This window comes from Apteryx rowi, unplaced genomic scaffold (assembly GCF_003343035.1).
Source record: "Apteryx rowi isolate R43461 unplaced genomic scaffold, aptRow1 scaffold_31, whole genome shotgun sequence".
Classification (NCBI taxonomy): Eukaryota; Metazoa; Chordata; class Aves; order Apterygiformes; family Apterygidae; genus Apteryx; species Apteryx rowi.
Window position 1 is genome coordinate 3002176 of NW_020449530.1, and position 16279 is coordinate 3018454.

Sequence of the window (16279 nt, forward strand, 5' to 3'; positions counted from 1 at the left end):
TAACTAAATCAAACAGCAAATAATTCACAGCAAACACTTTCTACCTTTACCTATGAATTGAGACAGTAAATTCAGTTTAACATTTCACACACAAATGCTGCCAAGAACTTTTGGCCATGAAGTAGAAGTTCCCAAGAATAKGAAATCCCTTTTTAATCCATCCTCCTACCCCCAGCTGTGCCTCACATCTCCTAAAAATAGCAAATGCACACACAAATACAAAAATATATTTGGATTTTTTATTTCAAGACACAAACACATTTGACTATTTTCTTTATCTTTCCTGTTGTGAAGGCAGCAATTCAAATGATAAAACACTTGCATTGCCTTATATCATATCTTTATTAGAGTCAACAAAATTATAAATTTAAAAAACAACCAGACTTGCTCCTCTTTCAGTTCCAACACTCTAAACAATATGTACTGTAACATCCTTTCAAAAAGGCTACGTTCGAATGTAAGAGTCTCAGTGAATTCTCAGATGCACCAGGTACCAGAAAAACTGAAGTCTGTCACAGAGTTATTCATTATCTTATACTTAACAAAATCTTCTAAATCCCTTCCAGGAAACGTATAGTCTTTGTTAACTCGACAGCAAATTTTCGGTACTGAACAAGCAAGAATTTGGTTAGAATAATTTAATAAAGGAGGCTAAAAGTCAAAATGAGAGGAAAATGTCTCAAGAGAACCCACTACAGAAAAAAATGATCTCTTCAGAAAGATATAAGTGCAATACTCATGATTAAACATTGGTAATCTGCAATACAAAAATTATACAAAGACAGACAGGAAATGTCCACTTTAGGGTTGTCTTTGCAAGTGCGCTTCAGCACCCTTCTGCCTCTTCTCAGTCAGTCTGTAGTCACATGACCACACACTGCTTTATTTCATTTTATTTTATTTTATTTTTATTTCACAGAAATTGTGCTCTATTCAATGCACAGAAGGAATTTACTCAAGTAATTAGCAGGTAGTCAGTACTGATCTTTCATATTCAATGTACAGCTTTGTGTCTTATTTATTCTATGCTGATCATTATTGTAAGCTATTGCTTTGCAAACAGTAACTAATTTCACTTCATAACATCATCAGTGGGAAATGATGATGCATTGTCATCTTATGTGCAGGTGACAAACTGAGATTCGAAAAGATTAAGCTACGACATATCTTGCCTTACTCAATACTTTCCAACTCTTGGAAAAATAATTTATTAATTAAACATGGCTGAATTTCTCCAGACAATAATCTACGGTTTTATATACCTCTGGCTCTTTCTTGGAGCATTTTTCACACAATACTCAAAACTGCAAGAGTCCTGCAGATAAGAATTTAGTTATGAAATACTATAATGACTACCTCACAATGTAAAAATGAGAAAGGCCACATAATGTAGCATACACAACTTTGATTTTGCCATTTCCTAGCTTTTGGATGTTTAATTTTTCAAAATGAATGTTACCTTAAGGCTTATGGGAGGGGTAGAGTTGGTATGTGTAATTTTCCAGGAATAAGAAAATGGCATTTTGGGGAAAAAACACCCAGACTTCCCATAACACGAGATGCTGTTGACATTGTCATGGACCATCACCAGGACTGGAACTTTTAGAGCCACCGCACAGACTCTGCCCGGTCAGCTAATGGAATGCAGTACTTGTACCTCATGCTCTACTGCGGCTATATCATACTGCTGAAAAAACACATATTTCCTTCCCAGAGCTTGTATTTTCTGACCTCAGAGTAATGCTGAGACTCAAAAAATTTGATTTCGTTATAAATTGTGCAGAGAATACGCTCTCCTGGGCACAGATTCTTCTGCCTACTTGCACCAAGTACAATCCTTTTGTACTATACCTGCCTCATTCCTTCAACCTGAATTTATCAACATTATTTAGCCAGGTTGAAATTTTACTCCTGTTATCCAAGAAGATTCCACTAATCTGCCAGATTCCTCATCCTTTTCCTACTGCTTTAGTTCAGGTTTCAGGGGCTTTTGTTTTTGCACAGTCACAGTCTAACCACCAATACCTTCTGCCCGACACCTTTTGTCCATATGCCACCCCTGACTCATACCATGTCCTTCCCGAGTCCCAGGTTCACTACAATTCTCATGGTAACCCTATCTACTCATTCCCCCAACAATATCCAATCTGTTTTTCTCTTCCCAACGCCTAACTTCCAGTACTGGCTTCCACTACTAACAGATTATTTGTCCTAATCTGTTCTGCATGCTGAGATGCCGATTCTTGCTTCTGCTGTATTTGTATGAAGCAGCTGCTTGGAACTGGCCTGGCGCTTGGTGAACAGTGACTGCGCATTCCTGCAGTGCAGGTGCAATCGCTGGGAAACGTCACTGCTAAATCCGCGATACCGCCGCTGAGCACATGTAAATAGATAACGTGCTTAACTGTTAGCCAGTTTAAGTAGATTTAAACAGGGACATCAGAAGTCTCTGGTACAAGGCCCAAATTTTTTCATAAAAGATTACCGTTGTGAAAAAAGATAAAAAAAACACCTTTTYTCATACTTTGTTCTTGAAAACACTGTAGTTCAGTGAAAATACAGATTCTTTCAAAAGGACACAAAACCAAACAAAAGCTCAGACTGAATCAAACAACATATGAAATTTCAACTAAAAGGGTTAAAAGGTTTTGCAAAACCATAAATAATTGATAAAAGAATCTATTTAATGGGATACACTAAACAACTTTAATAATAGATTGTACTAGTAGCTTAACCAATGGGATAGAAGGCTGACAAATTATTTTAAAGAGATTTATTAATTTTCTGGAAAGTCCTGAGCATCTGCTTTTCAGACCTGAACACACAATACTTTTGGGGAAAAAATATTCTGTCATGAAATACTAAATAAGAAAATCTTTCAAATGCCTTATCCACTAATCTTACATCTTTTAAGAAAAGTGTTTTTATTCATTTTCTAATCTTTGTGCTCCAAATACCTTGCAAAATTTATTAAATTATGAATGACCTTTTTATATATAACAAACATTTTTGTCGTGCAGTGTAGGAGTTTTTACGTCTCAGTTAACTATTTTTATTTCCGATAGTCCTTCCTAAATACTTTTCCTGATGGCACACACACCTCTTCTCTCAAATCCAGTCATGTAAAAACCTTTTATTATCTGCTCCTTTAAAAGAATTTTAAATATAGGATGTCATGAAAACTGAAACTAATAAAAGCACCAGGAATTCTCTGACCTTCTGACAATTACTGTCAAGATAGACAGCTACGTTTACCCTAAATATTGTTAAAAATAAAACAGATATCAGCCTTCTGATAATTTTGTAACACCATTTTACATATATGCAGTCACAAAAGAAATCTCTAATGAAAAACATCTTGGATTAAGAAATTTACTATGTCAAGACTTTATTACACAAACACCCTTTGAAAGGAGTGCTCTTTGACATCGAGCAGAAGGCTGGCCACAGAATCTAAAATTAAACTGACATTGTACCAACGATCTCAATGGATATACAAGTTATTAAGCAATCTTTCCTTGCTCTGACTTTATTATCATTTCTAATGTGCTGCTGCACATAGTGTTACAGAGTGCTTTCACACAAGAAGCCTGATTTGCGTGGCAATTCTACTGCAATCTTGCTCTGCCAATGCACGGGCAATGGAGGTGAAAGACAAGCTGCAGGATGTCCCAAGCAACTGTGGCAAAGGGAAACAAAACCATGGGCACAATGGTAAGCTGTCCAAATAAAAACAAAGTTAGACTAACACAGCCAAAAAGTAAAAGCATCTCAGAAAGCTTTTTTCAGCAYGACTGATCAGATGTATACTATAGCACTTTGTACCCATACTGTCCATGCCCACTGCTGAAGGAACTCACCAATATACTCTGTGTTAGCCCAAGTACATAAAAGTACAGGTGAACACACATGCAACACATACATAATTACACGGGGTTGGCAATAGCCTCTCAGTTTGCCTGGGAACTTACTAGCTTGGATGGATGACTCAATAAAACTTCAGGGTGCTAAAGGGAGAAAAAAGATAGGAAAAGAAGGGGAGAATTGGGGATAGGAACAGTGTGAGAGAGAGAAAAAAAAAAGATGTAACAAGAAAACAATTCAAAATACCTGCAACAGTAATCTACTAAGAAGACAGAAACTTCATTTGTGGTTTTAGGACTTATTACTACAAAGCTTTTGAAACAAGAAAAGTGTGGAGAGTTACCACAGTGCAAGTTCTAAACTTGATCTTGATTTCTTATGGTGACAGTTTTTGTCCAGTCCTTGCATACTTAATATCGTTCCGTGTTCAGGCTTACAGATGGCAAATAGGTTGAGCAGAACTCTTATTTCTAGTGCTTCACTTATATCAATTACAAGACAGATAAATGGTTTAGGAAACTATCTGAAAAATTGACATAATGTTGAACACAGTTGCTGGGTTTTTACTTTTATTTTTAATAGACATCCCGATTTCCCTGGCAGCCTTTTTTTTTTTTCCCTAGGTTGCTAAGCTGAATACATCATTTATAGTCCTTTTTTGAAAAAAAAACAAAACAAAAAAGCCCCAAACATAACCCGCTGTGAATGAAATGTAACATTTCTATCTCAACTACCAATATATCAGTAATATTTCTAGTTGTGACAGGAAATTCATGTTCACAAAAAAAAAAAGCACCAGAGCCTGTACTAGACTAACTGAGCCAAATCCTAGGAAACATACAATGTGGATCAACAMTTCATTCGGTCATTTTTTCTTGTCCCTTGAAAGATGTTATCCTCCTTAACTTGAAGGAAGAACACCACAGCACAAAAAAATCCTATGAGTGAGCATGCTGAATCTAGAGGTATATTTCTGGCAGAGAATCACTGTTAACATTCTCTGGTAGAAAGTCCCTAGAACTGCACCAAGTGGAAATTTGTTAAAATATTGTCTTGGATTTTTTCTTTTCTTTAACCTTGATCCCTTTAAAATTAGCAAAATAGCTATAGGGAGAAAAATATACACTCGAAACAAAGAAAAAAATCTGCTCATCTTTGCTGGAACGTATTCTATTATCACTAGGTCTTGCCCAGATTAAAACAAAACAAAACAAAACAAAACATGTTGACTGGGAAAGAAAAGAGGCAGAAAAAGCTAGAAACAGAACAACCTGGAGAAGAAAGAATGAGAAATAAAACATTATCACTAGAAGAATGTTACATTAACATAGAAGTCTGAAAAAGAGTTTCCTAAAAAAAAAACCCAAACAAACAAACAAAAAAAACCCCCACTTCACAGAAAAACAATCTTAAGAGAAATCTTTGGAGCGAACCCCCTGCGCGTGACTGCTCACTTTGAAACTTTAGTGATTCCACCTCAGCAAAAAAGGAGGTTGTGTAAGGTAGCACAACAGACCATGTAAACTCGGCAGGGATTTATGGCTTTCTTCCCGTATTCAGAGTCTCCTGTAGTATCTCCTGCTCACAGCGTGCCAACATTGAGCACAGAGTAAATGACAGTGGAACAATTAGAACTTAAAGCACACAGGTTTGCATAGCCATAGTATCATTATTAAAGAACAAATGAAGCAGAAAACATCCCCAGTGAATGTGAAAAACACTGCACTTCTATTAGCTAAATATGGATCATATCTATGCAAGGATCACCATAAAATATTTATTAGTAAGAAAAGGAACAGTAACCAAGAGAATTGGACATCTAGAATCAGCTACTGGAGACTGAATATATGGAAAGAAAAATAATATCATCAGCTTTTCAGCACCACTGCACTCCACTTGGCTAATAATATTTCATTTTAGTGTAATGTTAAATACCTTTTACAGAAGAAGTGGAAGCCTGCAGCATTCATGAGTTCTCAAAGGCTCACTGTTTAAAGATTAGCAAAGGGTTTTTCCAAGGACTGCCCAAATCTTTTTTATCTAATGGTTTAACAGTACTCTGATTCAGCCTCTTCTGTCAAGATCTTAACAACTATGGCGATTAGATTTAACTGAAAGTACTCAAATTGTTCAGTGGAAATAGAAGAAAGGAAAACACGACTGATGTTAAACACACCTCTGTTCAAACTGCAAGGGCAATATCCTGAAAGGAAAACTTCTTGCCATTTGCTGCTAAGGGCTACATAAGAGAGAGTCCTTCCTTCACAAAAGTACCTCATGCAAAACGGCACTAAGCTAATGCAATAAAACTTAACATAATAAAACTCCTCTGAACATTTCCAGTTCAGTTTTAAATTAATTTATAGCCTTTAGTTGTAAGGTGAACTATGACAGTTATTTGCAAGGGTTAATAATGCAGATGTGTAAAATGGTGTTTAGAAGATTAAATCAGCTGGATTATCTATCATATAATTGTTTCAAAGATGATAGAAGAAACTAATCCACTTTGAAATATCAAATTGCTTGAATAGCTATCTGCAATGCATTGAAAGAGAGAAACCCTTTAAAAAATACACTTTTCTACTTTTCTGCAAACAATGAACTACATTGGCAAATTAAAAACAACTGGAAAGAGGCTTTTAAAGAAATATCCAAGCATATTTATAACTTAAAACACATTCAAGTGGTTACTAATGATATTTTCTTGAGTAACTAGGATTGACTGTGATGTGGTTCTAGAAACCAAGGGGGATCAGTGATACAAGTKGGCTCTTTTGTACAAAGTGAGGAAGGAAAGGCCCAGTTCATTACATGAAAACATATCTCAGTCCTGCAGTTGGAATTCCCTTCTAAACTATCATTCTGGACTGACTTATCAACACCAAAAAATCTTTCCCTTGAATGAAAAGAATGCGGTAGCCCAACATCACAGGGTATTTAAAAAAGGAATAAAGTACAGATGATTTTCTCTCACTAGGACCCCAGAGAGTAGATTAGGGCATCCACATAGGAAGCAACTGCCCAAATGTCCTAGCATGTAAACATGCCTGAAGCAGAGGAGGAGGAGAAGATATCCAGAGTATCATGGAAGGGCTGTACATAGGCAATGGTAGGTTATCAGTTTTCTTTGCTTGTAGAACTGAAACCATCCTAACTGAAAGAGATTAGGTGGTTTCTTTGGATGTGAAGATGAGAATGTATTTGTGTTTATAATACAATGAATTTCTATTCCATTTTTCTCAGAACCAAATAAAGAATACAGTTATTTGTACAATAGTTGTTCTGAATAGTTAAGAGTGTACTTTACATTTAGTTATTTTCCTATTTTAAGCCTCAGGAAAGRATCACAGGAGAATAATTGATCTTCTTAATTACTTCCTGAAACAAAGAGAATAGACTATAAGAATATATAGTCTTATGAACTGGCTTAGGTTCCTTATATAATGTTTCTGGATATCAGCAATAAAGAACAATTCTCTCTAAAATGGAATGAGCAGAGGTAGGCCTAAAGGAATTATAATGAAGAGCTGTCATTGCAGTGCAAATTAACTGCATCTTCATCTTCTAGCTAGCAGTGCTTCACCAGATTTTGGTCAACCTCCACACCCTATCATACTATTGAGATGCTCACTCCATATAGTGAGACAGTCATCTCTGGGGAAGCAGTGACAAGCAGTACATTCACAACCACTAAATACACAATCACTAATTATTCCTTAAATAATTTAATTTCCACAACTGTGTTTTCATAATTTAACTTTATTTGATATGTGCTCTCCTAGTCGGTATTATTTTTGTAAAAGCAACAAAGGTAACAAAGGTCTCCAGTACATCTCTCTCTCTACAAAATTAATACTATTATCCAATTGCTACAATAATCTCTGGCAAATCTTAGCAATGATTTATTCCTCAAATCATTATCAAAAACACACTGTCAAAGGGTGAAACTGCAATTCATGACATCTCGAATTCAAAATGAAAGGGTCCTTCAGGACTTCTAAAATACCCACCTACTGTGTGGTACACTGAAAAGAGCTTGTTAAAAGTGTACAATTCTATTCTTGCTATATGCACTTTGCTGGATAACAGAACAGTGTTTGTTTTATTTGGTATAATATGGGTCTAGATATGAGTATATGGAGTTTCACTCACACAGAATTGTCAAGTGCCTTAACACCCACTTTGCACTCACACAATCAAAATGCTAAAAAGCTCTTAATTGTTGCCTCAGAATTTGTTCTCAAATTCAGCTGAGGTACTAGGAGAGTTCCAGACTAAAGCACAGGCACTCCTCTTTTTCACGGCTAGATGTAAAGAAATAGCTAAGGACTCCACAATCCAAGATTTAAATTTTTTTAAATACTGTGTGCTGTGTTTTGCATTTTTTATAAGTAAAATTGTCATCACTATTTTGGTTAATGCTTTTGGTGCTTCTCTATTACTTGGTATTCTAAGTTAAAATAAAATTTGTATTCCTCTAAAAGGTGCAGTATAAGGACTACTCACATCTAAAATAAAGAAGGCTTGCAACACACAGAAAATCCAAAGATTCTGTTCAAATAAATTAGCTTGCCTGTAATAATGTATTATTCTTCTATACTGCAAACTCCTTCAAATTGTGTTAGCTGTGACTGGCAGTGAAATTAAAACAAAAGACTACATATGTCATTGTTGATCTACTCTTTTCATTTGTTTTTATGCATTCCCATGTGTCAATTATGCATCTGAATTTATTACAGTAACACCTATATGCATTGACAATTGATACTTGTGAAACGTTTAGCTAATAAATTTTTAGCTTGTATACCAGTTCAATGGTATATTTATTGTTGGGTATAGTACTGAAGCAGACTAAGTCTGTAATTCCTATTACCTGTTAAGAAAAAACATAGTCAGCACCACTGTCATTGCATGTAAACAAAATTCAAAATTAGCACCAGTATCAGAAAGTTGCTTTCTGACAGGCTTAGCTTGTAACAAGTTTTGAAAGGATAAAACTTCAGAGTACTTTGCTAATAAGCAAATTTACAGAACTCAAGCTCAAGAACAAGTCTTGTGCATAAACATATCCAATTTATCTAACACTGTTTACTTACACTACATATGTAATTATGAAGGAAGATTACCTTTTTCAGCTGAGTTTCCATTTTCAAACATTCTTCCTTTTTCTGCTCCAGTGCAATTTCCAGAGTCTTGAGTCTCGAATCTTTCTTCAGTCCTGATGAAGCTAGAGATGAAGCATGTTCCTTCAAATCCAGTAACGATGTCTAAAATAAAAGATGTAAAGTAACTATAAGAAGACAACATTTTTACATGCAGTAGCTAGTTCCTTTTTTGTCCGTTTTCCTCCTATCCCTTCACACTGTGTTCAGGATCCCAATTTAGAACAAGACATTTTGTTGGAACATTCACTGGATGTTCATGGAGTTGACTTAAGACAGCTTGATTTAATTCAGATTTAAGGATCAAAATAAAACCTTGTCTAAGTCCACTTTAAAATAATTTTTAAAGATGAAAGATTCTGTAAACTGGCACTGGTACTTCARTGATAGTCATGTTTAAGTAAAATTATGTCTAAATAAAATTAATTATATATATTTAGCAGATTTGGCCACTGTATCTAAAATTGAGAGTATCCAAAGTTTTTCTGTATACAGCTGCTATTGGGTGAAAATGATTCACACTACCTATCACCAATAGACTTCTCAGCTTCTTGTTTCATGAAGCATTTCTGTGTTAAGCTGTTCGTTTCTTTCCTGTCAAATGTTGATTTCCATGTACAAAAAAAATCTTAGCAGTTGCTAGGTGCAGTTTTCTCATATTGCTTTAACTTGATTGAGTTTTGAAATAAGATTGTTAATTTGAATTTTACAATTCCAAGAGAGGAACACAAAACATTTATATTTCTGTGATATAATTAGGTTAATTTATCTAGCCAGTAGGCATCACCACCAATAGCCCACTTAAATTTTGACTCTTCAGAGTCAAAAGAGGTAGTAATACTGTTTGCATAAAGGAAGAAACATTATCTGTATGCTTTCTGTGCCTGCAGCTTTGCTCTGCCTCTGTCCTTTCCTCCTCATATTCAAACAGGAACAAGTTTGTTCTTTACGTTCAGTTGTATATAAGCTTTGCTCCAGTAAATGCTATTGTTGATGACTGGTCATTCACTAGTACTACTTATGATTAAACTGCCACAAATAACAAGACTGTGTGCTATCTATAAAAAGATGGTTCTGAAAAATTTATGTTTAAAAAATTCCCAAACAGTATATTTCACTAGATAAACTTGTTGAAGGGCCATTACCATGAAGGAACAGTTTACTTCATCTAAAATACATACACACACACACACACACACACACACACATATATATAAAACAAACAATTCTAATACAACAGACTCATTCTGTTGCTCTTAACCTCTTTCTCTGTGAGATCTCCTTGTAAAATGCTGACTTTCTCTTTCAAGTCCTTAATATCTTTTTTGTAGCTGTCGATCTCTTCCTGTTTTTCTCTTTCATCTCTGTCTCGCTGCTCCTTCAGGCGCTCAATGGTCCTTTCCTGACAAAAGAAAGTACTCTGTGAAGAGAATTCCTCTCAGTCAGTTTAACTTTTGAGTATTATTGCAACACTTCTGACACACTGTAAAGGATGAGTGCAAGATATTGCCATTTTCTTTTCTTTATTGCTGTACAACAGCTTCTCAAGAAGGAGGAAAACCACCTTGAAAAATCTATAGATTCACTGCTAAGATGTATCAGGGTGTTCGTTTCCACAGTTGTCTTATGTCTGAACGTTCATAGTGCTGCTGCAGTGTAATGTAATTTATCTAGTTCTGATAATCAAAATTTGTTTCACTTACAAAACATATGCCAGTATATAATACACATGGCTTCTTTACTTATTTAAGTTTTATTTTTCTGAAATGTCCAGATAAGTCTGTAGCCCTTCAGAGAGAAAGAGCTGTAGTGCAGATGAAACACCAGGATGAATGTGGGTTAAGAGAAGGCAATAAAACCAATTTTCCTGTACACCAGATACCAACAGAGCCTTGGCTATCTTTAAAGGTGAAGGGATACAAGTGAATTTCATTATTAAAACCCCAAGCTCAGGTTAAGCTTTATGAAAGCTTTACATATATAGAATCTGACAGACTGGAGGAGCTGTAACCCTGGTTCACCAGGAATTAAGAAAAAAATATACTGTAATGCTAAAAAGTTGTCCCACCAAAACAGAATAAATAATATTGCTGTCTCCTCAGTCAACTATCTCTTGAGAATTGAGCAAGCAYGAAAATACAGTGAGAACAATAAAGCTGAAAACATAGTGAAACTGAAATACAGTTGCACCAGGCTATTCATGTTGATTCAATATTGGGAACTAAAACCCAATTTGAAATAACAAACCTTAAAAAATAAATTCATCATTAAAATATCTGAGGAAAAAAGATAAAATGAAATGAGACATTGGTCTGACTTTAAAAAAAGAAAAAAACGCAGATGAATCCACAGCTGAAACATACTGCGTCCCACAGCAGTACCAAAGATGCATCATACAAAGAGACAACAGCGTGAGCAGGACTCCAAGGATACGAATGTAGCAAAGAGCACTATTTTCTTCCACACAAAGTTATGAGAAGTCGCTAACGACTAGAGCAATAGCTTGTGGCTCAGCTCTACCTCTCGCCTTACTCATAGTACTTAAAACTGCACTGCCGGCTTATTATATTGGATGGCAACACAGGTTGCCACTCACAATATCCTCCACTGCCGTCTAGTGAGGGATCGGCTCCCTCAGCAACAGGCTCTCCTCACTCCTCACCTGGCAGAGACAAGCAATGTCACTACTGTATTGTGTTAGAGATTTTTTATGCAGAGTTCAAGAAACATATGGAAAAGCTGTCTTTAGACAGATTATTAATGGAAGGACCATTAGAAGCAAGGAACTTTCTGCTTTTCATGCTCACTTTTTCTGCAAGTGCTTCTTCCAGCGTGGTCAAGGCAGTGTCTGTGTTTGTGGTGTCAGCTTGAAGAGATTTCACTCGATCCTTCAAACTGGTCATCTGCTTCTCCTTGTCTCTTAACTGTTCTTGAAGATTTTCAATCTTAAAGAAGAAAGGTGAATTTTAAGAAAAAAAATACAAACCCAGCTTAGAAGTATACTAAAATCAGGAATACACGCTCAAAAATGTTCTTAAAGCAAGGAAACTAAGCAACGGCTTAGGCCCATAAGCCTATATCAAAACAAGAAGAAATGCAACCAAAAATAATGAATATTAACAAGGCTTCAGCAACTTTTTCAAAAATTAGGAAAGACTTCAGAACAAGAAAGTCTAAATAATGTTTACACAAACAGTACAAACTGGGTGTTATTCATAATTTCTCAGGATGTTGTGCGTGACTAAAGGAAATAATTAGCCTATGGGAAAAATTTGAGAAAACTACTGCAGATAAAAGAGGCACTTGATAGTTAAAAAGTTGTGGAGAAGACTAAGTTTTTCCTTAGATACTGTCACATTCTTCACTGTATTTGTATGTTGCTTTTTGTCTGATATGATGGTTTGCTAAATAGTGAACTAGTACAAAGCATCATTCCTCAGACAGAAAATATCTTGTCCTTGTTTTCTGCAGATTTAGAATTCTAATAGTTTATGAGTTCTGAATATATCTTTTGACAGACCAAAAATCTTTTATTCAAATAAGAAAACCCAATAGCAAAGCTAAATTTTATGCATGCACATACATCACAAGAAGCAAACGCATATTGGCACATTAACATTACGATAACCCATCAAAAACAAATTTATCAGTGAAGGATTAGACTGGGTACAGATTTTCGAGTTGCTTCCTTTTTGCTGTTGTTGCTGACAATTTCTTTTTCCATCAGCAGATGTCCATCATAAACTGGAGAAAGCCACATGGCAGGTAATGTACCTATCTCCAAAACACTTGTAGCAAGATAATCTTTCAAAGAAATTTACCTCACACGACAACCCCAAAGGCTATCTAGTCCAGCGCTTAGTAAATTAAATGCAAGCATTACTAGCCTGCCTTTTTGGCTCACCTGTCTTTCTGTGAGCTCATGAATCAAATGCAGCTCGATTTCTCCACAGAAGAAAACTGAGCAACTCCTATAATGGCTGAGTGCAGGTGTTTGTACTTAAGGCACTCACTCACACAAGAGGAAAATGAGCTGCTGCCAGCACTTAACAGCAGTTAGCAGCTCCTTGCTTAGTGGAAATACAGCAACTACCCCCCACTTTTTACTCTCCAGCCCTGGAAGAACTGAGCTGCTGGGAATACAGAGCAAATGGCTACTTAGAGCCATCAACTACTATGTTGCCATCTGTATTAAAATCACTCCCGGACAATGGTTTTAGGAAAAGGTCTACATCACCAATGATAAACTTAAAAGCTTGTGCACGAGGTCGAACGTTTAATCGCAAAAGCTGGTTAGATGTGTTACAAGTGGAAGCCAGGAGAAGGCAGCAAGAAGGCCCTAACTGCAGGAAACCCTTGCTAAAGTTCCTTTGGAAACCATGGCCACTGAAGGAGCCTCCTGGCATATTTTTCTCCATACCATTTCATTTATTTCTATTATGCAGGTATATTTGCACTTATGATTCAGCTTTGTACACAATCTATATATTAGTGACAGAACAAGAACTACATAGAGTTTCTTCCTTTTTTAGGTACATAGTGAGATTGGCTTTGACTTATCTTCCTCATTAATTTCTCTTAAAAAAAAGTATTAGGCTTCTGAGCTATGCTTAAAATTTAAATTTGAGCACAACACAAACGACACTACAAAACAAACTTTAAAGAGCATGCAAAAGCATGATAAGTATCATCTCATGTGACCCAGATATAGGTGTATCATAACACCGAAAACCCCTATTTCTTTATACACYCCTGTGTATTCTTTAATGCCTTGCTAGCATATGCTTGTAGCACACGGAGCCAAAAGTTACCAGCCTCTGACAGAATGCTAACYGTTCTAGAATGAGAAGTCCTCATGGCACCCACACATGCAGTAACTGAGCTAGGTAACATCCCCAAGAGTAGCCTACGTGGCTGCTCTTGACCTTATAAGCTTACAGTGTCGTCAGCTGTCTAGACAGACTGGCTGTTTAGATAGCCAGCCATGAAAATGTACTACAAAGAAGCGTGTGCTATTCTTAGACTGGTGTTTACTTCTGGAGGCGAAACTCTCTAGCAAAGGCTCCAACTGGCTGAACAAGGGATAGTGTAGAGCGACTTTCTGCTGTGAGCAAACTGCACACAAGAGACACAGCTAAATAATTCAACATCAGCATATGTTAAGCTGCTTGCCAAGGCATGCAGCACAAAACTAAATGCGGCACACGCATTTACACGTTTCAATAACACACTGTTTACTGTGACCAGAGTAAAATGTCAGCTGTATAACAGTATTATATATGACTACTGCATCTTTTCATTACAACTGCACCATCCTATATACCAAGAAAATGTAATGTGTACAAAGTGTAAACCTGTCTGTTCTTTCAGCCTTCAAGCATGCTTCATCGTGTCTGGAGTAGCAAATCATTTTTTCTTTAGTTTCCAGGGAACTGCAGGTACACTGAAATGTTTCAAGTCACACTAATAGCTATATGTCATCAAAATAATAATAATAACAATAACAATAATAATAATAATAATTTAAAAAAAAGCTACACACAACTGTGCTTTTTGCAGGGTCAGAGAACTGATAGTTCCCAATAAGGACATGCCCTTAAACTACAGAAAACTAGAATTGGCTCAAATCATGTGTCCAAATTCACACATTTGTATAGTAACATAGATGCAACATTTCCTTTACGAAATCACAGCCAACAAAAATATAATTGCCTCTCTTCTGTTTTTCTCCCAAACCTGCACTACTGTAGCAAATAGTAGCTAAATCATAGGTTCCCCAAAATTATGTGAGCTGAACAAAAAAGTGAAGCTTTGTCCATAGAGTTAATTAATGAAGAATTTTGCTACTATGTCTTTGCAAGCAGCTTGATACTCCTTTTCAAAAGGATACATAACATATGTCACGTAAAGATACTGATTTTACCATCAACTTTTCCCAGAGAACTGAAAAAAACAGTAACAAATTATGAAATAACCGATAGAAATAAAATAGGTGACCAAATTTGGTCTATCTTTTGTCTCCAACAAAAGATGAAATAAAACACAATGGAATCATCAATATCCTCTGGGTGACAGAAAGGGACAAGGCTTAAGGCAGCACTGTTTAAACATTCTGAAGATGATAAGTTTCCCCTGAAATGCTCTCCAAACCTAAGGCATATGTATTACTGTCCAAACTTTCTAAACTGGAAAAATTAAAAATATATATTATCATTAAATTATTAAGAATCTATATTCTTGCTATGCATCCTTACTTTGCAGGGATCTATGGATAAGTTAGAAACACTAAGCGTACTGCAAAGGTATACATACACTGGAATCATCTGCTCTGCAAACCATCAATAAGGATTTACCAAAATCTGTTTTTTCACTGAAAGCTTTTTTTTGGGGGGGGAGTGGGGTGTTTTATCTTTGTTTTGTTTTATACCAACATTGCCAGTTGTCAGGCACTATTTTGTGTCAGCCTGGGCGATTTATTCCTAGTTTCATGGAACTAATTATCTTGCCTTTCAACCCTGAAGCACAGGATTAAGTGCAAGAGAGGTTTCCTTTGGCATCCTGTTCCAGGGGCAAGGAGGCAAGCGTACTTTTTGCAAACACCAGTCTCACTGAAAACTCCACACAAATACAAAAACAAAAAATCAGCCCAGGAATTAAGGGGAATGCATCTAATTAAATACTCATAAAGACCATTAAAGCCCCAGATTCATCTAGTTGTAGGTTATTAGTAGATCCTTTGCAGTGTGCTTCAGCCAAGAAATTCTCTTGTAGAATCAACCTTTGGGTATGTGTAAACTGAACACTGAGAAACTGATTTCTCTTGCACCAATGACTTCTCTATTAGAATAAATGAAATGGGTTTGCACTGATCATTCAATTTGTTTTCCTTGTTTTTGTAAAAGAGTTTTTTCCCCCTTCAAAATATTGTTTTTTAATCAAAGATAGATACTTTGTAATTAAAACTTTTTTCCAACACCCAAGATGTAACAGAATTAACTACGCTTCTTTTTCATTTCCCTTTTTTTCAGTTTTCTTTTTGCTACTCTGACTTCTGAAAGGAGCAAAGTGGTTAAAGGAAAAAAAAAAAAAGTGGTAACAACCCTGTAACTTAGTTCATTCTTTTGCATTCTTTGGCAGTAAGAAAGAAGAGAAACAACTCTCAAAAAATTAAGATCCAAGAATGTTTGGAAAATATTTTTAAAAATGCAAAATGTCCATTTTCAATTCAAAATCTTTTTCATTCTTGAGAAAGT

The 16279-nt window shown here is 35.8% G+C and overlaps 1 protein-coding gene across 5 annotated transcripts in view; it reads right to left on the reverse strand.

The window, feature by feature from the left end:
• The window catches only part of ERC1 (ELKS/RAB6-interacting/CAST family member 1), a 315358-nt gene that overhangs the window by 184122 nt on the left and 114957 nt on the right, over window positions 1-16279 (reverse strand). For all 5 annotated transcript variants that reach the window (XM_026070417.1, XM_026070415.1, XM_026070416.1 and 2 more), the window contains 3 exons: window positions 11834-11971; window positions 10288-10428; window positions 8991-9131 (listed from right to left, as the gene is read on the reverse strand). In XM_026070417.1, coding sequence (XP_025926202.1) covers window positions 8991-9131; window positions 10288-10428; window positions 11834-11971 — 420 coding nt within the window. The remainder of the gene's footprint in view (window positions 1-8990; window positions 9132-10287; window positions 10429-11833; window positions 11972-16279) is intronic.